This window comes from Rhincodon typus, chromosome 20, assembly GCF_021869965.1.
Source record: "Rhincodon typus isolate 14 chromosome 20, sRhiTyp1.1, whole genome shotgun sequence".
Classification (NCBI taxonomy): domain Eukaryota; kingdom Metazoa; phylum Chordata; class Chondrichthyes; order Orectolobiformes; family Rhincodontidae; genus Rhincodon; species Rhincodon typus.
The window spans coordinates 25050523-25076249 of NC_063351.1; the positions used below are offsets into that span (position 1 = coordinate 25050523).

The 25727-nt window shown below is 40.2% G+C and overlaps 1 protein-coding gene and 1 long non-coding RNA gene across 3 annotated transcripts in view; one reads left to right on the forward strand and one right to left on the reverse strand.

Annotated features, from left to right (window-relative positions):
• Positions 1–5446, forward strand: part of c20h10orf90 (chromosome 20 C10orf90 homolog) — a 26742-nt gene extending 21296 nt beyond the window's left edge. The window contains exons 3-4 of the mRNA XM_048609086.1: positions 3416–3515; positions 3592–5446. Of these exons, the coding sequence (XP_048465043.1) occupies positions 3416–3515; positions 3592–3648 (157 nt within the window). The 3' untranslated portion in view covers positions 3649–5446. The remainder of the gene's footprint in view (positions 1–3415; positions 3516–3591) is intronic.
• Positions 5447–8423: 2977 nt separating this feature from the next.
• The window catches only part of LOC125485594, a 32564-nt gene continuing 15260 nt past the window's right edge, over positions 8424–25727 (reverse strand). The window contains exons 3-4 of one of the 2 annotated variants that reach the window (XR_007264305.1): positions 17967–18206; positions 8424–8864 (exon numbers count right to left, since the gene is read on the reverse strand). This is a non-coding gene — a long non-coding RNA (uncharacterized LOC125485594). Of the gene's footprint in view, positions 8865–16647; positions 16954–17966; positions 18207–25727 lie in introns of those variants that run through there. The other variant, XR_007264306.1, reaches the window with a different exon arrangement.

A 25727-nucleotide genomic window follows, 5' to 3' on the forward strand; every position in this document is an offset into this window, starting at 1 on the left:
CTTTATCTTAGGATAGACAACTACAGAAAGCATCTCAGTTGTTGAATTCTGATATCACGTTTTCTACCTCTTTATCTTAGGATAGAAAATATTCAAGCAAGTATTTGGTCTTCTACAATAAAGGACTGCTCATATGTACATCTTTATAAAACCACAACTACCTTAATTTTTGTATCTGTATTGTAACTTACAACAATATAAATTAATCTTTAACTTGTTTTTGTCTAAAGGTTTGATACTATTCATTTTTTTAAAAAATAGGCACACTTGAAAAAAACTAAAATAAAACTAAATAAGCTGTATAAATTCAGGTTTCACAGATCACTCTGCTAACAACTCCAGTGTTCTCATGACAAATGATAATAGGCACCAGGAAGTTATTTGCAGGTTGTAATTTAATATGGTTCTCATTGAAACTACCATGATTTAAAGCCATTGCAATCTTGTAATTTATGCTATCACCTCAAATTTTTGATGAACCTACAACTTTATAATTAATCTAAGGAATCCATTATTTTCCATGTCTGTCAAAACTAAATTTTAGCTCATAATATACATTTTGAAAGAACCCAGCTAAGAGCTGAAAAGAATAAAATTTAGTTTTAGGCTTTGTTAAATACTGACTTATTTTTATGAGTAATTGAAACAAAGACAAGTCGCAATGCATCACCGTAAGCAAACAACTCCTCGGGCTGTGCTTTTAGAATCAATTTCTATAATTTTAATAAAATTCTTTAATTATTTCCATTAATTATCTACCTTCCATTCAAGTTATTGTGCACCTAATTAAAGAAATGTAACTGGGTACCTTTGTAGAGGATACAAAGGCACGTGTCAAAATATTTCAAGGAGTTGACTAATATATGATTTAGATATTTAATTGCACATAAGGGTACAAAGTGGTAGGTTATGTGCATTTTATTCCATTCTGGAGTGCCACCCACCATATTGGATTGAGATGTGCAGATCTTATGTCGGAAGTTGGCACGCTGCTGTATTGAAAGCCCCTTTAGTGTGTGTGCAGTTCAAGATCAATTGGGACAAATGTAGCTTGAGTTATAGATTGTTTTAGTTTGTCTTGAGAGTGCTTTAATTCTTTTTGTGACGTGGCTAATGATGGCAGAGCTGAGATGCTCCAGTTCTTCTGTTCACCCCTTGTGTCATAGCAGATCACAATATTACTGAGAAAGAGTCTAACTGGACTCAAAATGTTAACTCAGTTTCTTTCTCCACAGATGCTGCCAGACCTGTTGAGTTTGTCCAGTACTTTCTGTTTTTATTGCAGAATATTACTAACTTGGCTTTATTTCTACTTCTGTAAACTTATTTCTGTAAACATTTCAATAAACTGAAGGAAATCTGAATATAAATGATTGCTATTTGGATGCTATTATGGCCACCGTCATTTTTAAGAGACGTGAGCTTTTTATATTAAGCTTTATACTGAGCAGCTGCAACATAGAACCAAGCCCAGGAGTGGCTAGAGGAGGGGTTTTTTTTGCCTTTATAAAGTGCTATTACTGATTTAATTGTATGCTTGAATTCTTTGCTTGAAATCTTTTACTCTCTCTAATGTTGTGTTTGGAGATGGGGGAGGACATTAAGTCAAGCAGGAGTGTGGCTAGTGAGCATACTCCAGGTTCCTGCCCCTACCACAAAAGTTGGTCTTCCCAACCTGCTGCCAAAGTGGGCAATTAATGACCAATGAAGGGCATATTCTGCTGCTGCTAATGTCAAGCTTACTATAGGTGGGCCTGTCACAACAATTAAACTAATGCAGGCTGCTTGTTATCTCCCCTGACAGAGGATGGAGTCTCTGATTGAGTGAACCAGTATAAGCAAGGATAGGAGGGGTGCTGAAGAGCTACCTAGCTGCTGACCGCCTCCTTAACTCTGCAACTCCAATACCGCAAACCACTGAGTTCACTAATCTCTGACCTGGGTTTCTTTCCAATCCTGGCCCTCTGTTGGCTGTTGTTCCAGTAGCAGCCCCCACCTCCATGCTGATACTGCCAAGCAAAAGACCTGCTAGCTGCTGAATTGTCAGCAGCTCTTGGTGGGCGGGACCTCCTGCCACTGGCTCCTGGTTGTGGGAAAGGCTTCCAATGGCCTCTCAAATACCTAATCGGTGCATGGTTCAATGGACTTTCCCCAAAGGAGGCAACACTAGGTTGGGATTGTTTTCGCTGGAGTTCAGATGAATGGGGGAGGGGATCTCATTGAGACTTACAAAATTCTAACAAGACTGGTCAGGGTAGATGCAGGGAGGATGTTCCTGATGGTGGAGTGAACAGAACCAGGGGTCACAGTATGAGGATTCGGGGTAGACAATTTAGGATGGAGATGAGGAGACATTCCTTCACCCAAAGAGTGGTGAGCCTGTGGAATTCATTACCACAGAAAGTAGTTGATGCCAAAACATTGAATGTAATCAAGAGGTGAGTAGATATAGCACTTGGGGTGAATGGGATCAAAAGTTATGGGGAGAAAGCAGGATTAGGCTACTGAGATTGACAATCAACCATGATCATGAAGAATGGCAGAGCAGGCATGAAGGGCTGAATGGCCTCCTCCCACTTCTATCTTCTATGTTTCCATGTAACATGCTGCTCTCCAGCTGACAGGTGAGACCCCTGTCATCTCCAGAAGGTTCCATCCATTGATACAACTGATTTTCCTGCAAGTTGTAGAAAAATATCATGTTCTTATCCAGATAAAGTTCTATAATATTGCATGAATACAGTATGAATGCAGCCAATGAGTACCCAAGGCAACCTAACAAGTTCAAGCTAAGAATTACATCTGTTACTTTTTTGACCAGAAAACAGGTAGCTAACGTTAACAGAGGAAAGCCCAATTTATTGTGCAGCAAGAAAACATGGTGCTGGACAGTAGGGTAGGCAGTGCTTGAGGGCAGCATACACTTGAGTGTTGGGCACCTTTTTTGGTGAAATGTATATGCACCAAGGATAGCTTCAGGGAAAGGAACTAAATTATATATACATATATATACAATGTTAGGTATAAAACAAAAGTTGCTGGCTGTGCAGGAGAAACATTTGAAGAAGTACTGAACTGGGTAAACTCAAATTGAGATGTATCGACGTCAAGTTGATTACTTTTGTTAAGTCAGTACTAAATTAGTGTTTTAGATCATAACAGTGGTAGAGCAGAGGAAATGCCTAATTATAGCAGGGGCTTCAATAATTTGAGTTTACCTAAAGCCAAATGCAGCTGAAAAGATCATGCTAAGCCAGGGAATCTGTCAGTTCACTAGACTCCTTTTCCTAGTGACAGAGTTATATCTGTTCTGTGTAATTCAAAAGATGGTTGTCAAATTCATTTTCTGTGATACACAAATGTATAAGGGCTGATAAGGTCTAATTTCTGTTTTCATTTCAAAATTGCACGACAGAATTTATAACATGCTGCCAGAGGTGAAAAGAAAAAAGGAGGAAGAGAAGAAGAAAATTATTTCTCAAACAAATCGATTGCGTGCTGAGGTTTTCAAAAAGGTACGAAGGCCAAAAGACACTTAGTAGTCAGCATCCATCTCACTTTGCTGATGTTAATTTTTTTTATTTCTTCTAGAAATTGCTTGACCAAATACTGCAGAGAAACAGTGACAATGGGCAAGAATCAGCATGAAGAACCATTACCTGAGGCTTCCAGAGAAATGTTATCTATGAAGCCACTTCAATTTACTAAAATGCTAATTGCTCATAAACCCACCCTATTAGGTTTGAATCCATTGGTTTTTAAGTTGCAATTTTTCTGAATCTGCATGGAGATTCATAATTTGTGAAACCATAGTTCAACATTTTTTCACAGCACTTGCAGGGAGGGTTAATTAGTTCATTAGACACAGCTGCAATTACAACAGAAATAATGCATGTTTAATAGTTATACATTTCATTTTATTTTCATCCACTGGAATCAGTTCAACCAGGGTTCCTGCCTGCTCTTGATGGCTTTGGTCACAGTTCTGAATGTATTTTATGACTTTTTTTAGTCTCAGAGTCAGATTAAGAAGTCGTGGACCCCTGAAGCCCTCCCTTGGTCTACTGTACCACATTTATGCAATAAAATATATGGTGAAACTGGACTGTAGAAGTTTGACACACTATTTTAGTATAAAAGCAAACAATATCACAAATATAATTAAATGAATCTGTAACATTACAGACAGACCCCATCTTGGTACTTAACTCTAGCCAATAGATCATATTTGGTTGAGACCCTTATAAGCCTATAGAGGTGCATTAATGTGTCTCTTGTTGGTTGACGGTCTCAATGTCAGACATGATTTGAATTGTTGGACAAACCTCTAGCAATAGTTACAGATTATTTAGCATTTATTCATTTGTAGATGGAAGCCAAACGTCAGCCATTCTATTTGGAATCAACCTGTAGAATTTTTTGATCATCTTTGTGAGATCCTGAAAGACCTTCCAAAGTGATTGGATGCAGGTTCAGAACCAAAAGGTGTAGGGAAGAATATACATCTAACCTCACACTACAGCAGTGATCAGGAAGGGATAGTGACATTTGTGAAGCTTGGTAATCTTTACAGTGCCTGAACATAAGGATACATAAATGAGAAGGCATAAAGGTGTGGAGAACGACTCAGAAGAATATGCCCTTGGGCACAAGTACTAATTTGAGGATTCATTATTTCAGTTTTTCTATGCTCCATCTTTTTGAAAATTTCAAGCATTTTTGCTAAACTAAATCAAACCAGTTTGAAACCATATAGGCATATTATACATCTATAAAACAATATACTTCATATATTGAATTAATCTGCTCCATTTTTTACAGTTCTGTAATGGCCTGGTACAACAATTATTAATGAATAGTCTTTGCATAGAGCTCAGTGTAGCAAATCATAGTTAACAAAACAAGGTTTGTAATAATTGTATATAACTTTGAATCGTCTAAACCAACAGCAATGTGAAAAATCTTAATTGATCAGAGTTTAAAATTGCAAAACTAATCGAAAAAAATCAGTAATTTAATCATGTATTTGGGTATTTTGAATTTTAAGTTATACTTCACTGCCAGGGCAACTGTTAGCATTTGTGAATCACACCAAATAGCATTAAAAGATGATTAACTGCTAACCTTTAATTTTCCTTCCTGTTTGGATTAACTACCCAAAAAATATTATGTAACTAGATTTTATTTTTGTTTCATTTAATTAAAGACTATATAATGCTCTTTTCTATAATGTCACAGTCCCTCTGCCTTTAGTAGTCTTCTTACAAGTGAAAAATAATTTGAAATAGTCATATTGTGAAAGAAATAAAGCCAGATTAAATACTAACACTGGCTGTGTGATAATACAAGTAATGCTCATTCTACGTTCATTCTTTAATTATGCTTATTGTTCAGCCAAACTGTTACATTATTACATAATAATAAACCATTGTTTTGTTCTGCCGTATCTGTAATTTTTAAATTAAAATTATTACAGTTTATAAATACAAGATATAGCTCTAATTTTGGTACTGCACATTTGAATTTATACCACATTTCTAGGCAAATATAATTGGAATAACAATTGCCTTTCCTCCCAGAAGTAAAGGTACATGATACGTGTAGTGCCTGAAACATTAGTACAAAAAAAAGTGCTGTATTTTCTCCCTTGTTATACAACAGGCATACAATGTATATATTGACAAGGCTGTTTTTTGTTAAAGAAACTCCGACTGCTGTGTTAGAGGTTCTCAATAGCCATGTGTTTTCTTTCTTTTCTTCTCCTTATTTCTTGACAATGTTGAATCATATGAAGTATGGGTCCAGAAGTGCTGACAGCCCTTTGGTATCTGACCCAAATGATCTTTCTTCTTCTGTGCATTCAGTGTCAGCAAGCTATTTAACAGTCTAATCCTGTCTACATACAATGTCCAGACAAGCATACACATGTTTCCTGCAGATGTGGCTGAATGACATTCAGGAACAGGATCAGCCACAGCATCTATTTTTCTCTCCCTAATCCATGAGTATTAATGCAATATGTAGTCTTCTATCATTGTCTGACAATTAGCCATCTTAGCAAAAAAGGGTTCAACTAGGACCTCTTGATTGTTGCAGCACAGTAATATACCACATATGCAGGATTAGAGAAAGTGACAGAATGTTTCGTTTAATAAAAAGGATTTTACAAATGATTTAAGGGTGGGTGAAAAATAGACAAGCGGCATTTGGTAGGGAATTTTAAAGCATGGAATTGAATTGGTGACACTATCATTAATAGCTGCATGAAGTGAGGAGTTGGGGAAATTGGGAGAAGTTGCTATGACAGGAAGGACCTGTCCCCAGAAGGTGAGGGTGTTGCCTTTGACAAAATAAATGTGGCATCAAGAAACCCAAGCAAAACTAATGTCAATGATAATCAGGGGCATACTATCCGATGATTGAAATCATACCTAGGAGGATAGTTATGGTTACTGGAGGTCAATCATCTTATCCAACAGGCATTGCTGTAGGAGTTTCCTAGCCCAGTGTCCTAGGTCCAAACATCTTCAGGTACTTCAAACTTTCTAAAATATACAAAAAGGTGACAAATTACTCGGGTAAAAACATAGGGTCTGTGTATGACTATGAGAATAACTTCATGATCATTCACAGACCATGAGCAATCTAACCACAAAATTTGGAGAATGTGTATAATTTAGTCCTGATGCTGGGGGCCATTAAGAGATACAGTCATAGTAGTTTAATCTTGTTAGTTTTCGCTTATGTGGAATTGTTTATTTTCTTCTTATTTAATCTCATAATGCACAAGTATTATACATTTACCACTAGCAGACAGTCCTCTTTCCCCTTCTCCCACTGGAGTGGAACTATCTGTTCTTTCCAGTTTGGCAGTTAGACATGCCATTGTTCTGCCATTCTCACATTTTGATCAATTAATCCACACTAACAGCAGTCTTTCTCTCCGAGCACTCCCCCCAAACCCCCATTATTGCATAAATGCTGTCCCCTCCACACTTCACATCATCTCTGATGAAGAGTCATCTAGATTTGAAATGTTAGCTTGCTGCCTTTCCATGAATGCTGCTTGACCCACTGTGATTTCCAGCACTTTTTGTTTTCAGTACAGATTCCAGCATCTGCAGTAATTTGCACCTTCCTTCCATATCTTTGTAATCTTAGAACTCAAGTAGCAAAAGTACGGTCACCATTTAAAAATAAAGGGTCATCGATTTAAGATTGAAATGAAAAAATTTCTGTCTGAGAGTCATGAGTCTTTGGAACTCTCTTCCTTTAACAGGAAGTGGAAGTAAAATGTTTGAATATTTTTAAGACAGAGTGGATAGATTCTCAGGAAGCAATGGAGTCAAAGATTATCAGGTTTAGGTGAGAAAGTGAAGTTGAGGTTACAATCATATCAGTATGATTTTAATAAATGGCAAAGTAGGCTCAAGGGGCCAAGTGCCTAATCCTGCTTCTAACTCATATGCTTGTATTAGAACAGGTGACTTGTTTTGACTTTATCCTCAGGAAGAGACAGACTAACAGAAAAGGTTAGGTTAAGGGTTGCTAGTAACTCCCAGATTGGAATTGTACAATCTGTTTTTGCCTATGAAATGTAACTTAAAGGAATTTTGTTCCTGCAGTGTTTTATTGCAGATTATCAAACAAAAATCACTCAAGACTGTAAATCAAAATGTAAAGCAAGCCTTGAACCTCAGATTCAACTGGTGAAACATGGCTGGCATAAAGGTGAATTATGCAAATATGAGAGTGAAAAGATTGTGCAGTGCATAGTCAGATGATAGTGGGTTATTTGTGAAAATTTTGGAATGGGTGAATATTACTGGGTAGAGGTTTCATGGTCATAAAGGGTGGTGAAGTTGAGCAGACAGATGTAGTAAGAGAGAATTAGCAGATAGAACTGAGTAGTGAATCACACCATACGAGGGCTTGAATTTGATGGTGCCAGCAGTCCAAGAGGATTGCAATGCACAAGCTTACAAGAGAATAGCAACAGAAGAGCTCACACAGGTGATGTAAATAAACCATTGCAAATAACAGAGACAGTGCTGAAAGGGCAGGAAGACAGGCAATCAGAATTATGTAGAGGTGAAAAGAAGGAAACATTACAGCAGAATAATCCAGAAGAGATGGATCCAGCAACATGTTGATGATATATTGGTAACTGCAAGTCTGGATGAAATTGTCCTATTCTGTGCTCAGTAGCTTGTGAATTTACACCCATTAAAATTAATGGGCAGAAAATCATAGATTGATGAGCAGAGCAGTGATAAGCCCCAGCCTTCAAATATCTGATTTATTGTATATTGCGCCATGAGAGATTTGCGAGTGAATAAAAGATTACTTTGATGTCTCCGTTCTGCTGAAGCATGAATTGCATCTCCAAGAATGCTGAAGTACAATATCTATGATACTACTCGTTTTGTTTCTATTTTTAACAATTTAATTCCCAGTGAACACAGTGACAGAGATAGTAGTCATAATATCTATAACTTTACAGAAGGTGGTTGTTTAATAAATTTAATGTCATAAAGTCTCCAAGAATCATTACCGGACCAGTTTTCCATTCTTACATATTTTAAATATGTAGCATTTACTGTTGGCATGCATTAGCAATGAGGTCATTTAAATTACATCAGTGTATGTTTTGGATAGTCATAGTGATACAAATTACACACAAGGTGCATGATGTCCTTGTCAGTTATTGATCTAACCTTCAGTCTATCATCCTCAGCAATAGCAGAATGCTATTTTCCTCAAATCATTCTAATATTTGAAGACTCTGCTCCATCTCTGGTTTGTCCAAAATAGCAGCAACTTATCGGAGTGCCACACAGTTGAAGTGTAATCAAATCCATCATCTAGAAGTGTAAGAAAATGGCCTTGTATCATGATCAACATGTGTGAAGAAATCTGAAATTACTTTGAATCCAACTCAACAATTCTGATACAATAAAGTAAGTTGCCTTATTCTGCAGGGTTACAGCAATGTACAGAATTTTATGGTCCCTTGCAGGCAGGGTGGGCCCATAAAATTTTGTGGGTAAAGTTCCCAGTGTGCATCTGCCCATCTGTAAAGAAATTTTCTAATCAACTTGTTCAGACATGTCATACACAACTCTGGAGCAGGTTGGATTTGAAACCAGGCCTCCTGGCTCAAAGGTAGGAAGGTAACCACTGTGCCAGAAGAACCCCTTGCCCACACCAAAGCCTTCTGCTATTTCATATATTTTCCTAAGCAACCATGAGGTGTTATTACGTACCTCTGGAGCCAGTAGAACTTGAACCCAGGCGTCCTGGCCCACAGGACACTACTACTGTATCACAAGAGTCCCTGAAATGTTGTTACACACCTCTAGAACAGGTAGGACTTGAAACTAGGCCTTTAGGCTCAGAGTAATACTAAGCATAATACCACAAGAGCCCCATCCCATCTTTAAAGATATTTTCTAACCAACCTCTTCAGAGATATGATTACACACCTCTGAACAGGTGGAGTTTGAACCCAGGTCTCCTGCTTCAGAGGTAAGGATGCTATCACGTGCCACAAGAGCCCTAAGATGCCCATCTCTAAGTTTTCTTCTATATACCCAGAAGTGCTATCACACACAAGTGAGTGACTTTCCCATCAGCAAAATCACTGCGACTCTTTTTTTATTTATTTCCTTTTAATCACTAACCATCACCAATTTAAAACACCTATGCAACCAATTAAATATTTACAAGCAAACACAAGAACTAGGAGCAGGAGTAGGCCATCCGGCCCTTCGAGCCTGCTCCGCCATTCAATAAGATCATGGCTGATCTTTTCGTGGACTCAGATCCACTTACCTGCAATCTCACCGTATCCCTTAATTCCTTTATTGTTCAAAAAAAATCTACCTTATCTTTAAAAGCGTTTACTGAAGTAACGTCAACTACTTCACTGGGCAAGGAATTCCATAGATTAACAACCCTCTGGGTGAAGAAGTTCCTTCTCAATTCAGTCCTAAATCTGCTCCCTCTAATCTTGAGGCTATGCCCTCTCGTCCTAGCTTCACCTGCCAGTGGAAACATCCTCTCTACTTCTATCTTATCTATTCCCTTCATAATTTTATATGTTTCTATAAGATCCCCCCTCAATCTTCTGAATTCCAATGAATATAATCCCAATCTACTCAGTCTCTCCTCATAAGCCAACCCCCTCAACTCCGGAATCAACCTAGTGAACCTCCTTTGCACCCGCTCCAGTGCCAGTACATCCCTTCTCAAGTAAGGAGTCCAAAACTGCACACAGTACTCTAGGTGTGGCCTCACCAGCACCTTGTACAGCTGCAACATAACCTCTCTGCTTTTTGTTTCAATCCCTTTAGCAATGAAGGACAAAATTCCATTTGCCTTCCTAATTACTTGTTGTACCTGCAGACCTACCTTCTGTGATTCATGCACAAGGACACCCAGGTCCCTCTGCATAGCAGCATGCTGCAACTTTTTACCATTCAAGTAATAATCCTTTTTACTATTACTCCTACCAAAATGTATGACTTCACATTTATTTACATTGTATTCCATCTGCCAGACCTTTGTCCACTCACTCAATGTATCTATGTTCCTCTGCAAAGTTTCACAGTCCTCTGCACACTTTGCTCTGCCACTCATCTTAGTGTCATCTGCAAACTTTGACACCCTACACGTGGTCCCCAGCTCCAAGTCATCTATATAAATTGTAAATAATTGCGGTCCCAACACCGATCCCTGAGGCACATCACTAGTCACTGACTGCCAGCTAGAATAGCACTCATTTATCCCCACTCTTTGCTTCCTGTTAGTCAACCAATCCTCTATCCATGCTAATACTTTACCCTTAACGCCATTCATCCTTATCTTATGCCTCTTGTGCGGCATCTTGTGGAAGGCCTTTTGGAAATCTAGGTACACCACATCCACTGGGTCCACATTGTCCACCTTGCTCGTAATGTCTTCATAGAATTGCAAAAGATTTGTCAAGCATGACCTGCCCTTCATGAACCCATGCTGCGTCTGCCCAACGGGACAATTTCTATCAAGATGCCTTGCTATTTCTTCCTTGATAATAGACTCAAGCATCTTCCCCACTACAGAGTTTAAGCAAACTGGTCTATAACTCCCCATCTTTTGTCTACTTCCCTTTTTAAACAGTGGTGTCACATTTGCTGTTTTCCAATCTGCTGGGACTGCCCCAGAGTCCAGCGAATTTTGTAAAATTACCGCCAGTGCACCTGCTATTTCTCTCGCCATCTCTTTTAGTACACCGGGATGCATTCCATCAGGGCCAGGAGACTTATCAATCCTTAGCTCCATTAGCTTGCCCAACATTACCTCTTCCGTGATAATGATTGTTTCCAGGTCCTCACCTACCTTCGTCTCTTTGTCAATTACTGGCATGTTATTAGTGCCCTCCACTGTGAAGACCGATACAAAATACCTGTTCAATGCCTCGGCCATTTCATCATATCCCATAACTAAATTCCCCTTCTCATCCTCTAAAGGGCCAACGTTTACTTTAGCCACTCTTTTTCATTTTATATATTTATAGAAACTTTTGCTATCTGTCTTTATATTCTGTGCTAGTTTTTTCTCATGTTCTATCTTACTTTTCTTTATAGCTCTTTTTGTGGCTTTCTGTTGACCTTTAAAGTTTTCCCAATCTTCTAGTTTCATGCTGTTTTTGGCCACTTTTTATGCCTTCTCTTTCAATTTGATAGCCTCCCTTATTTCTTTAGACACCCATGGCAGATTACCCCTTTTCTTACAGATGTTCCTTTTCATTGGAATATACTTTTGCTGAGCACTTTGAAAAATTGCTTTGAAAGTCCTCCACTGCTCGTCAACTGTCCCACCATAAAATCTTTGTTTCCAGTCTACTTTAGCAAAGTCCTCCCTCATTCTATTGTAGTTCCCCTTGTTCAAGCACAGGACCCTGGTATTGGATTTTATCTTCACACTCTCCATCTGTATTCTAAATTCAACCATACTGTGATCACTCCTTCCAAGAGGATCCCTAACTATGAGGACATTAATTATTCCTGTCTCATTACACAGGACCAGATCTAGGAAAGCTTGCTCCCTCGTCGGTTCCATTACAAACTGTTCAAGAAAACTATCACGGATACACTCAATGAACTCCTCCTCAAGGCTACCCTGACCGAGCTAGTTCGACGAATCTACATGTAGATTAAAATCCCCCATGATAATTGCCGTACCATTTTTACAGGCATTAGTTATTTCTATGTTTATTGCCCATCCCAATGTGATGTTATTAATTGGTGGCCTATAGACTACACCTATCAGTGACTTTTTCCTCTTAGGATTTCTAATTTCCACCCAAATGGATTCAACCTCATTCTCCATAGAACCTATATCATCTCTCAGCATCATCCTGATGTCGTCCTTGAATATCAGAGCTACACCACCTCCCTTATCTTCCTGTCTGTCCTTCCGAATAGTCTGGTACCCTTGGATATTTAACTCCCAGTCGTGACCATCCTGTAACCATGTCTCCGTAATGGCTACCAAATCATATTCGTTCGCGATGATTTGTGCCGTTAACTCATCAACCTTGTTACGAATGCTACGAGCATGCAGGTAAAGTGCCTTTATGCTAACTTTCTTACCCTCATGATTTCCAACATCTCTAATAATATCTCCTGAGTTATCCTTCCTTTTTGTTTCTTTCATAGTCTGCCTTGAACTTAAACCCTCCTGCACACATGCTAACCTGCTTCTTACCTTTTTATTTACCATCATACTCCCTGTCGTTTTCCCTTTCCCTTCCCCCCCAACTCACTAGTTTATCGTCCTAGTGACCACCTTATTTATCCTTTTCACTAGAACACTGATTCCAGATCGGTTCAGGTGGAGACCGTCCCATCGGTACAGATCCCTCTGGTTCCAAAACTGATGCCAATGCCCCATGACATGAAACCCCTCTTTCCCACACCACTCCCTTAGCCACGTGTTTACTTCCCTAATTTTCTTATCCCTAAGCCAATTTGCACGTGGCTCGGGCAGTAATCCGCAGATTATGACCCTCGAGGACCTGTTCCTTAATTTCGTTCCTAGTGCTTGATAATCCCCAAACAGGTCCTCCATCCTAGCCTTGCCTATGTTGTTAGTCCCAATGTGGACCACAACAACTGGATCCTCCCCCTCCCGCTCCAATATCCTTTCAAGCCGATCAGAGATGTCCTGCACCCTGGCACCGGGCAGGCAACACACCATGCGGGACTCCCGATCCGGCTTGCAAAGGATACTATCTATCCTCCTAACTATAGAATCCCCTATAACCACCACTTGTCTATTTGCTCCCCCCTCTTGAATGGCCTTCTGCACCATGGTGCCGTGGTGAGCTGGCTCATCCTCCCCGCAGCCCTTTTCCTCATCCACACAGGGAGCAAGTATCTCGTACCTGTTGGATAAGGTCAAAAGCTGAGGCTCCTCCACTCCTGAACTCAGGATCCCCCTACCTGCCTCACTTGCAGTCACACCCTGTTGTCCCCGATCACTAACTGAATTTGAATTACTTAATCTACCAGGTGTGACTGCCTCCTGAAACAAAGCGTCCAGGTAACTCTCCCCCTCCTGGATGTGCCGCAGTGTTTGAAGCTCAGATTCCAGATCTTCAACTCTGAGCCGGAGTTCTTCCAGCAACCAACACTTGCTGCAGATGTGGTCACTGCCGTTCACAATGGGATCAGCCAGCTCCCACATCATACAGCTACAGCACATCACCTGCCCAGCCATCTCTACTTAGTTAATTACTTTATTACTTTATATCAGCCGCTGCCCAAATATATTCCCGGCAGCCCCCGTGGTCCTCGCTGTCGCCTCTCCCACTGCTGCTGAAAAATGAAAGCCCTCGAAGGGCAATGCAGACTATAAAAATGGGGGTGTAGGGAGAGTGGCAAGGGACTAAATCAAAATGGAGTTAGAGAGGGAAATAAAAGCACTGTACCCACCCCCACAATGCCTACCTCTAAAAGCATCAAGAAATTTGATGGACACTGCGTGCTCCTTCTCCAATGACACCCAACCTCAAACATAACCATAGAAGACAGGCAGACAATCAGCAGAGATCACCGACTCTCCACAGCTTGCTGCCTGGACTTGTTTATAGCACCCCTCACTCCCCCAATTCAGTCCTCCTACTTTGAATCTGCTGAGAACTCTCCACCCTCAAACTAACCTATTATCCAGCACCTGGCCCTTTACCTTCACAGCAAGATGCAGGCTGACAGCTCTCTGATATGGGGCAACCTCTCCAGGTGGTTGCCAGGCCAGGAAGTATAATAATTGTGTGTCTGTGTCTGTGTATATATGTATATGTATGCATGTATGTAAGTAAGTCCTATCAGAGCAGGGGTACATTTTATTTTCAGTAGTGGAACAGGAGCCCTGGCCTTCTATATAATCCTGCCATGTTTGATAATCTAACATTAAATGAATATGCTATGGCATAGCAATGATAAATCATTCTACTCACAATAGTCCTTATATTCACTTTTCTCCAGTTGTTTCTGCTCCCTTTCAAGTAGGACAATTTCCACACATTGGGGTATTTTACAAAATCTGTCCCATTTCAATAAATTTGGCTACAGTTTATAATCTAGCCTAGCAACAATTTAGAACATAGGGTCTTGTATGTCTTTTTAAAGATCACAATATGGTTTTAGTTACTTGATTTAATTGGATTCGCCCTCTAATAATTGGCTGGTTTGGTGTTTTAGTTCCCTAACAGCAATCATCTACTGCTGTGCTCGACCTAGACAGGAATGTGCTGAGTATGCAAACACTGTTTTGATTATCTTTAACACCTAAATTATACTTTCTGGCCTGGCAATAATTAGGTAGAAAAATTATGAATGTTTTGAAAATATGTCCAAAATCTATGCAGATGTTTTTTTGCAGAAAGTGTTTCTATTTTTACTAAAATAATACAACTAACTTTAAAGCCATTTCAGCCTTCACTTAAACTATAGGCTAATATCAGTTTGACAGAGTAATATTAAATCAACTTGAATTCAAATTTGTTATCAAATCTAAACCCTTATTGACCATCAAGTTGCACTATCTATAGGCTCTATTAATTCTCTGATACCCTGCCTACTTCTTGCTTCCTGTTTCCATCAACAATGACTCAAATTCTATACTTTTATTTCTCTTAGTTCTCTTAATTCATTAATGGCTGCTATTCTGTTCTCATAACAACAATTAGAGCCGTTGTTTGCTCAGTAAATTTGTAATAAAATCAGTAGTTCACTTGTTATTGAGATTTGTGATATAAAGTGCCAGGATAACTTTGAAGTGAGCTGCTCCAGGCCATGTTCAAAATATAGGCCCACAGTTGCATTCAGCTGTTAAGTGGCTGGGTTCACAAAATCAAGCAAGTGCTCTGGCATGGATTTCACTTTCCTTGCAAATCATTTTAGTCTGGTGAGGGAAAAGTAACGCCAAAGAGGCTAAGCAGTCAACCATATTCAAGAATTTTCACATAGAAATATAGGAGCAAGATTTGGGCATTCAGGTCCTGTTCGGCCATTCTAGACTGTAGCTGATCACCTACCTCAATGCCATCTTCCTGTACTAACCTCGCATCCTTTGTTGTCATTGCTGACTAGAAATCTAGCAATCTCTACCTTGAATTTAATAATGACTGAGCTTCCACAGTCCTTTAGGTAAAGATATCAAGGATTCACCACCCTCTGGGTGAAGCCAGACCTCCTCATCTCAGTCCTAAATGGTTTACCTTTTCTTCTGAGACTGTATTCCTGGGTTCCAGATCTCACAACCGGTGGAAACATTTTTTCTACATCTCCACTGTTTTTCTAATTAAATGTTTGTAAGTTTCTATGAGATTTATCTCACATTCTTCTACACTCCAGAGATTGGACACCCAATCTCCTCAATTTCATAATCCCAGGAATCAATCTGGTGAACCTCTGCTGCATATCCTCCATGGCAAGTATGTCCTTCCTTAGGCAAAGTGACCAGAACTGCGCACAGTGTGCCAGGTCCAGCCTAAACAGTGTTTTATACAATTGAAGCAAGTTTTCTTTCCTCTTGTACTTAAATCACCTTGCGATAAATGCTAACATAATGTTTGCCTGCTGAACTACTTCCTGAACTACCTGCATGCAAGCTTTCATCGACTGTTGGATCAGGACATCCAGCTCTCTATAGCTATCAACCCTTTCCAATCTCTCACCTTTCAAGAAGTACCCCGCACCTCCATTCCTCCTAAACTCACTATTATCGACAATGTATTCTATCTGCTATGTTCTTGCACACTCAGTCAGCCTAACTGCACTTGAAGTCTCTTTGAATCCTTCCTAGACAACAAACCAGGAAGCAACACATAGGTTTTATCATGCATTTCTTATAAATTTACAAGAAACAACATACATATTATACAAATACAATTAAAAGTAGAAACTGAAATACTAAATTATTTCTTCTTGAGGTGACATCCTTGATTATTTACAGGTTGCTGATCCAAGGATTGTGTCATAATTTTACTCTGGGGCAGGGACAGGAAGCTGGCTCCATGTTTACCTCAGCCAGAATGATGATTGAACCTTGACTGGCCTTGCAAAATATTACATAAAAACTTCTAAAAAATAATATTACTCTAAGAATCTATAGCAATTTTATTACTTGATAAAATAAATGACAAATCACAAATCTCAAATTAGTTTTTCAGAGACAGAGGTTGTTTAAAAGCAATTAGGATTTAATAAATTGCTAAAAAGAAAGTATCATTATGAAACTTCTTTGCACGTTCAAGATTTTCTACAGTGAGAATAATAGCTTAAAAGAAGATATTAATGTCAGTTCAGCATGTTCTAATTGATTTCCATCTGTGAGCTCTTCAGTAATGCATCCTGGAGAGGAATGGGGGTTCACTGACAGCAACTTTTTGATTTCTGAGTTTACCTGTGAATGTGTGGATGGTAGAGATTACTGTCACTTTGGAAGAGTGAACACTGACAAATTTCACTACCTTTACAACTGCAACATCTGAGCTACCGATTCATCATTTAATTTGTGGTACTAAATGTTGGATCAGTTATTTATATTCTGGCTAAGTAATTGACTACCTCCAACACTGGTGTACTGAGGCTGTGGAATGTATGTTCTATGCACTGCAGTAACTCACCAGGGTCACTTCAACACCACCACACTCCCAACATCTTACAACACCAAGGAGGACAAGACCAGCAATATCTCAGGTATAAGACAAGCTCTACTCTGAGTTACACACCATCCTGACTTGGTCATGTGTGTTACTTCATTGTCACTCCTTGAAAGTCTCTGCAAAGAAGAATCATTGTTAGGTGATCAACACCAAAAGGACTGCAACAGTTTGTGGAAGTATCACCACTTTTTTCTTAGGACAAGTAGGGATGGGAAATAAACGTAACCTTGCTACTATTGGCCACTGCAGAAATCATGAAAACAGAATTATTGTTCTTAATATGAATCTTGATTGTGTCTAAATCAGAATGCACTCTTAATATTAAAACAGATCATTGGTAAATACTTTTGATAGCATGATTTTGCTTGTGCGCTAACTGTTAGGGTGTAGTTTAAAATTAGATCATTGGAATGAAATTCATGTATGTTTAAATTTGAGAAGAATCAATGCTGAATCAGAAAACATTAAATTATGTTACCCAGCGCTTTCCCAGTTTATTGACTTGCTATGATTTCAAAGGAAATGAATCTCAACATACCAGAGGAGTGACTGCTTTTTCACTGCTGGGAAACTGGCTGTACATCATAACATGGGGAGTTGGACACTCCTCGCAATGTTGATGTTGATCATACAGTACACTTGATAAAATCTTTTTAAAAAATAGCCCTGTTTTGTTGGCTGAGTCCCAAAGAATACTTGTTTTCCTGGTATTAACAGAGAAACTGAGTAAGAATAAAGGAATATTGTTTACCTCTGTTCGCTGATAAAATTCAACAGGAATCTGTGTTGTCAAAAATGTTACTATGTAGCCCTGCTCAATGAACATTCAGCTGTGAAAGTGGCTCTCACTGGACCGACATTGGAACTCAGCTTGAGGATCTCTGTGGGATTAGAAGGTGCCTCCTCAGAGGATAGCCCTTGTCACTCAGAATTTAGGTGGGATAGAAGAGCAGGCTTGATGCCTGGAATTTGAAGGAGCTGTAGCAACTTCCTGGAAAGCAAATAAAAAGTTTGTTTGGATGGAAATGCAATGATGCAACGGTCATGCCACATCTACCAGGAGGCACACACACACTGTAGGCAAACATGTTAAGTTTACTTCAATAAAGACTTCATGTTAAACACATTGTACATATAAATCACAGGCCCAGGATGGACACGTCACCCAGGGAGTGGGAGGGGGAGTTAAAAAGGTTTGTGACCGGAAGGTGTTGTCGTTTGTCGGGTACAGAGCGCAGATGCTCTACAAAGCGGTCTCTGAGCCTCCACTTGATCTCACTGATGTAAAGGAGGCCACATTGGGAGCAGTGGATGCAATAGACCACATTGACGGATGTGCAGGTGAACCTCTGTCTGATGTGGAAGGTTTGTTTGGTGCCTTGAATGGAGGTGAGGGGGGAGGTATAGGGGCAGGTATAGCACTTCCTGTGGTTGCAGGGGAAGGTGCTGGGGATGGTGGGGCTAGTGGGGAGTGTGGAGCTTACATTGGTGAGACCAAGCAGAGGCTCGGAGACCACTTTGTAGAGCACCTGCACTCTGTTCACAACAAACGACAACACCTTCTGGTCACGAGCCATTTCAGCTCCCCCTCCCACTCCCATTCCCTGGGCGACATGTCCATCCTGGGCCTCCTCCAGTGTCACAGTGATGCCACCCGGAAACTGGAGAAGCAACACCTCATATTCTGCCTTGGGAGCCTACAGCCCAATGGCTTAAATGTGGATTTTACCAGTTTTAAAATCTCCCCACCCCCAGCCTCATCCCATGAACAACCCTCCATCTCATCCCCGCCTCCTTGACTTGACACAACCTGTCCATCTTCTCTCCCACCTATCCGCTCCTCCCACCTCACTGACCAATCCCCACCACTCCCTACCTGCACTCACCTGTCACCATCCCACCTGCGTTCCCCAGCCCCACCTCTCCTCTCTATTTATTTTTGAGCTCCCTTCCCCCTCCCCCATTTCTGAAGTAGGGTCCTGACCCAAAACGTCAACTTTCCTGCTCCTCTCATGCTGCCTGGCCTGCCGTGTTCCTCCACCTTCTCACTGTGTTATCTATGAAGCAAGACTGGATTTTCTTCCATAGACAATGGCAGAATTATGAAATAATAACAGATTTATTGAGCAAACCAGAACAGATTGAAGTTGCTATATTTTCACTATTGGTGTTCCAAAACATATTCCACCCTAAATCTTTCTGAAGAGCAGAAAAAACATAACAGTAATTTAAAAAACCCTTCTAGGCACATTCAGAACTTTTTTGAATGTTATGTGTGAATAGTATGTACTCAATACTAAGGAACAAAGTGAAAAAAGAATCCATTGATCAATATGTAACATCATTGACACAGCTCACAGAAGCCTGTGAATTTGCAAAATTAAAGATAAGATTGTATTAGGCATACAGGATCATGAAGTGAAAGCACACCTACTGAGAGAGCAATCTTCATCCAGTCGTATGTGTTTGTGCAATGATAGTTCTGTGCTTGGCTACCATGTTCATTAGTTAAGTAGTCAACTGAAAGACACTATTAAAGACTACACATAAGTAAAGGTATTGGGGAAAGTACAGATGGTGAATGATGTTCATGAATCAAACTTACCAATATTTCAATAGTAATTACTTCCACTGTCTTCTGTGGAGCCTGTTACTTAAATTAATCAAACCCTCAGTGAAGTATTGAACAGAATCTTACCAGAGGTGGCTTTGGAGGTGAGACAGGCAGGGCAGTGTCTGCCTGGCAGTGGTAAGTAACTAGTTATCAGCAGTTAGGTGCACACTTAGGTTCAAATTGGTGATGGCCCTGCAAGCTTGCTATTGAGACTAAAGTCCAGCAGCTGACTGGAGGTGACCTCCAAGGAGGACCACAATTGTTGCTCCTGCTCCTCAACGATAGCCTCGTAGCTATATTCGCAATTTACTCAACCTTCTTTTGAAGTGTTCAGAGTAGTCCTCCACCCTAAAGACCCCTCATGGTCTTCCTCATACATGGGCAAGTCTCCTAGAGATCCTGGCAGACACCCAGAGCATAAGATGCTCCCATAGATCCTCTTGCCATGCTCCATAAGACAAGGCAGTTGGAGGTACCCTGTCATTTTGTCACCTCTAGTAAAACAACAAGCAGGTGACCCTCAAACCCTGGAAATGACCTAAAATTTGTTTAAAAGTTAGGTAATAAGTTTCTGTCAGTTTTTTTTTTAGTTTTGAAAAGGTTCTGTCAGTTTTTTTTTAGTTTTGAATTTATTCCTCCAGCAAACCTTTAACAGCAGTTAGCAAACAGCAATGGTCCATAAACCAGATTATATGGTCAATATTCTTGCTACCTTAGTTTAAGTCACGTGTCTGAAGTCCTGCTGCATTAGTCACCACATTATGAGCTGTTAACAGCTGTGCTACAAGCAACAGCCTGTCAAAATCTGGCTTCAAATCTCCCAGCTAATTCCTCTTGGCTTATATTTTAATATTTACCTTGGACTATGTCCTCCTTACATGTCAGGACTGTAACAGCCACAATTTCCAGATTCTGTCTCCCACTGTGACCATTTTGTAGGTTTGAGCAAAGGTAGTATTTGAAACCATCTGCTTCTGTGTACGTGTCCAAGATGTTAAGCAATAACATCAGTAAAGTACAACAATGTTACTGTAGAAAGGTGTTCCTGCTCATTTCATTTCTAGGCAAATGTTTAAAGATATAAATTGACAAATTTTGGATAATAACTTTACTAAATAAGTGATTAAGCATCATGGGGGCAATTGCTAAATTTCGACAACCTATTTACAAGATTTTTTGAATTGGTGCCATATTTCAATTGCAGGATATTGCTGCTGTTCAAATGTTGTTTACATCTGATCACCCACTGCCAACAATGCACCGTTTGGGATTTTTAATGAGTCTTTCTTTTTTTTCGATAAACCAGTGGAAACTCTAAATTAGTCATGCTGCAGACAATCTCTGCTGTTTTTGTTATAATACATAACTTCTAATATTTGAACCTTTATGAAAATGATGAGACAAGTCCTAACTAATGTTCTGTTAATGGGAATCTTGATTGTCATAAATTGGGTGGAATCTCTCTCATCCCTGAATAATGTGGACCATGGCAGAAAAGTTGGGAAAATTGGGTGAGATATTCAGCGAGGACCTTTTTGATGTTGAGAGAAGGCAATCCCATTTTCCAGCCAAATATTGAATGGTAAGATGAGACTCTTGTTAGTGAGTGGCAAGACACTGATTATTGTAGATTATCACTCATTAAAACCCTAATCACTACCTAATCTCATCTCATTGATATGCAGTTTCCTATTCTCTCACCTGCGAGGTAGAAACTAGATGCTGAGGATTATGAACACAAAAGTCAGAGCAGTCCAGCTCACCTACTGCTCCTCTGGACTTTCATCTTGAAACACCTGGTATTAGCATCTCAAGGCACATACTGAGGACAGTGAATGCACTCTCCACGGAGCTTGGTTTCTAATGCTACCAGCTTAACCACAATGTTATGGCATATCTTTGATCGACTAATGTAAAGCTCTGAACTTCAGTGCTGTACTTTTCAGTGCACTGGCATCTGTCATTGCAATGCTGCTGCAAAGACACTCTTTGTACAGGGAGTGGCACCCAGCTCATGGATTGGATCAGATAGCATTTCAGGGCTGCTTGCTTGTTATCATGGTGCTCACTCAATTTGTGTTTATTTCGATGCTCCCAGCATTCCTGCCTTGCTTTGCCACTGCTTCGCCTCCCCAGGTGCACCTTAAATGACTCCATTATGCAACCTGCTGACTGAGGTGGAGCATAGATACAATGTAGCTCATACTTCAACCAGAGTGATTGTGGATAATACGATAAACCTTCTAGAGATGGGATTCTGCTGCTTGAATCACTCTGGGAGAGGGTAGTGGGTTTTGTAGTGCACTCCAGATAGGTAATGCCTCATAATTCTAGCATGCTATGCTCTGCACAACTGGAGTAGGATTAGAGGGGATGTGAGACAGCTAGAGCAGTCATCCAATGACAAAGATGAGAACATTGAGCAGGAAGTAAGTAACTTCCTGCATGATAGAATGCAGCAGTGTCAGGCACAAAAAGCCAGACACAACTTAATTGATACCCAGCTCCTAAAGAACTCGGGCGGGTATCCATTAGGTGCTGCGGTCCATCAGTAAAAGCAGAATTGTATTCAGCCATGATGTGTAACCTCATGTCCCAGCACATCCTTCACTCCCCCATTACTATCAAGCTAAAGATCAATCCTGGTTCAATGAGCAGTGCACAAGTGTATGTCAGTCTTCATCCAATTTGACACACTCCATGTGACATCAAGAAATGGCTGAAGGCATTGGGTACTGCAAAGGCTACAAGCTGTGAGAACTGAATACTTGTGATTTAAAACTAGCTGTGCCCGAGGCCAAGCTGTTCCAGTACAGCTACAACAGGGCACCTACCCAAAATTGTGGAAGATTGCATAGGTATGTGCTGTACACAAAAAGCAGGACAAATCCACTCCGGCCAATTACTGACCTTTAGTCTACTCTAGATCATCAGCAACATGAAGAAAGGTATCATCATCAGTGCTGCCAAGTGGCACTTGCACAGCATCCACCTGCTCATTCATGTTAAAGTTGGTTTCCACCAGGGCCACTCAACTCCTGACCTCTTTACAGGTCTGGTCTTGAACTCAAGAGGCAAGTTGTAAAAACCTGATCTTGACACAAAGGAGCCCTAGCAAAATTGAAGACAGTGGGAATCTAGGGGAAATCTCTGCACTGATTGAAATCATATCTAGCATTCAGGAAGATGTTAGTAGTTATTGCAGGGCAATAGTCTGAGTCCTAGCATATTACATCAGGAATTCCTAAGGATAATGTTTTATACCAAATCATCTTTAGCTGATTCGTCAGAAACAGCATTAACTATGACTTTGTCGGTGGTGCTGCTGGCTTGATTTGCTGGCAGCTCTGTCTGGGAGGAACATCATATTCTGGGGTCCTCAGCTGGGAGGAAGGCTGGCTAGTGTTCACCTCAGTGCCTGGTTGACAGAAGATCTGGTTGGCCTTCATACTAAGAGTGAACATGGGTCTTTCAGCACTTTTCAAGGCAGTGCACAAAGCACCCACCTAACTCAGAAGATATACCTGTTGTTTCAGTTCTTACCTGCAACATTAACCGTATTTTCCCTTCTCCAGAGATACCTGTGGACTACCGGGCATTTATACAATTTTCTATTTTTATCTCAGATTTCCAGCAATTGCAGCATTTTGCCTTTTGCTCTGTGTTCTGCATTGATATCTGCTGCGCTGTTTTGTGTTCAAGAAATGTATATTAAACTTAAGGCTGAGAGACTGACAGGTGAAGAGGGGAGAAATAAAAAAAGATATGCTTGCAGTAGGACTATGAGAGGTGAACTAATTCTCATAAAAAAGAGTCTTTATTAAATTTTTATACTATCTATATAAGTAGATAGGAGAGAGCATTCCTTGAACCATGCTGGCTTAGTCTTGGCTCCAAGTGTGTCTGACATCAGGAGGCATCACTTATATATATATTTATACATTAGTGTATTAGAGTTTGATTATTATCCTGCAATGCTTTCTTTGAAGAGAGTTGAATTTTAACAAAAACTTTGAGGGAAATACATAAAATGGTACAGCAGGAGGGAGGGCAACTAAATGAATTTTGTTGAGGGTTAGAGGATCACATAGGTCTTTTGTAATGCACCTTCAATGAGGAGAAAACAGAAGGTAAGACTGCATGGACGGATAAAGATGGAGTGAGTGATAGTGCAGCAAAAGGAAGGAACGGGAGGATACAGGACTTTATTGGATCACTGAATGACATGACTTAGTGAGGGAAGCATGGGGTTAGTTGGAAGAGAAATGCAGTTTGGAAAGGTGACAGGGACAGGATGCAGCTGAAATGAGGTAGCAGGAGGAAGTATGTGTGGATGACACAGGAAATGGGCTGCTTATAATCACATTTTAAAGATAGAAAGAAAAGACGAAGTCACAAATAGAAGAAGAAATAACACCAAATAAGCACAAAGAAAATAAAGATAGCCAACATGCCAAAGAGAAAAGAGATAATGTGCAGCGTGAAGACAGACCTTTCAGAGAGTGCTTACATTGTCTGACTTATCCGGTAGGATTTAATGATCCTCTTTGAAGCAGTTTGGGAGAATGGACCAATAGGGGGTGGTAGAGAGAGACAATCAACTTCCTGACTAACCCCAGATCAAGTCAGAGGTGAAAAAAGTTGAGGTTGGCTTTCCCACCCTTAAGTCAAGTGAGGCTGTTATCCTTGCAGTTACCACTTGGGTTGGGGACATCTGATCAGGCATCCTGTACATTACAGAGAGTGTCTCAAGCAGCAAGGGTCTCATAAAAAGGAGCCTTTATTAAATCTTTACACTATATACATAAGTGAATTGGAGAGAGCATTCCTTGAACCACTGCACCCTCTGGGGCCTTACGATATGTGACAATTTCCATACACGTAACTTCTTGAGCCTCCATCACTGGTTGCCTGTTGCAGGAACCAGCAGTGGCCAGTGGTCCTGCTAGGATAAAGAGCAGTCAGCCAATGACTGGCCAGTAGCTCTCAGAAGCAGTCTCTTCAGACTCAAAAACCCAGGATCCCTGACAGCAGGGTAGTTAAATGCATGATTACCATTTAATCCTGTCAGTGTTCCCAGAAATGGCTGCAGTGGTGTTGTAACTAGCTTAAAAGGACAGTATCATTGGCACAGCTATTAAATCCAGTCCGTCACATACAATGTTATGAAGGAATGATTACTATTATTGAATTAATCATTAAACCAGAGTTGGTGGGATTAATGGAAGAGCATCTAATTAGCAGATGATATATACACACAGGCATTTCCTTATGCAAATCTCTGGTGCCTTCTGGCCTGTGCCCACAGAAACTTTGATATTCACAAACTCATGCTAAGGTTACCAATGTCCACTCCTCCCATCCAATCCTGGCTAAGTTTCCCTCAGCACCACGAATAAGGGGGTTTATCTGGGGGTTTTGAAAAATTCCTTTCTGTAGGATTAAAGGTCCCAGTCCTGTGTGTGTCCTGCTGGTGAAGCCACAATACTCCCTTTTGGAGGCTGATATATTGTATCATAAATTCAGAATACTGCTGTCCACAGATATGCTACATTCCTATCCAAAATTCCAGATATTGGGAATTCTGTACTTAGGTGCATTTGATTTGGTAATGGAAAGGAAGCTTTCTTCCCCCATTACAAGACACTCAGAAATGATAAAAGACCCAATTGTTCTAGATCTCCACCACTTTCTGAGGAATTCTAATAGTCTTCTGTTGGAATTCTCAGGGCTTTGATCTCTTTTGAACCTTGCCTCAGATAAAATTTTTTAGATCGTGCTTTTATGATGTTTTCACATTAAAAAAAAAGTGCAATGCCTTTCCTGCTTCTAAGATTTTCCATGACTAGTCCTAACTTCTTAGCCAATTGTTCATCATTGATAGCACGGAGAGGCATT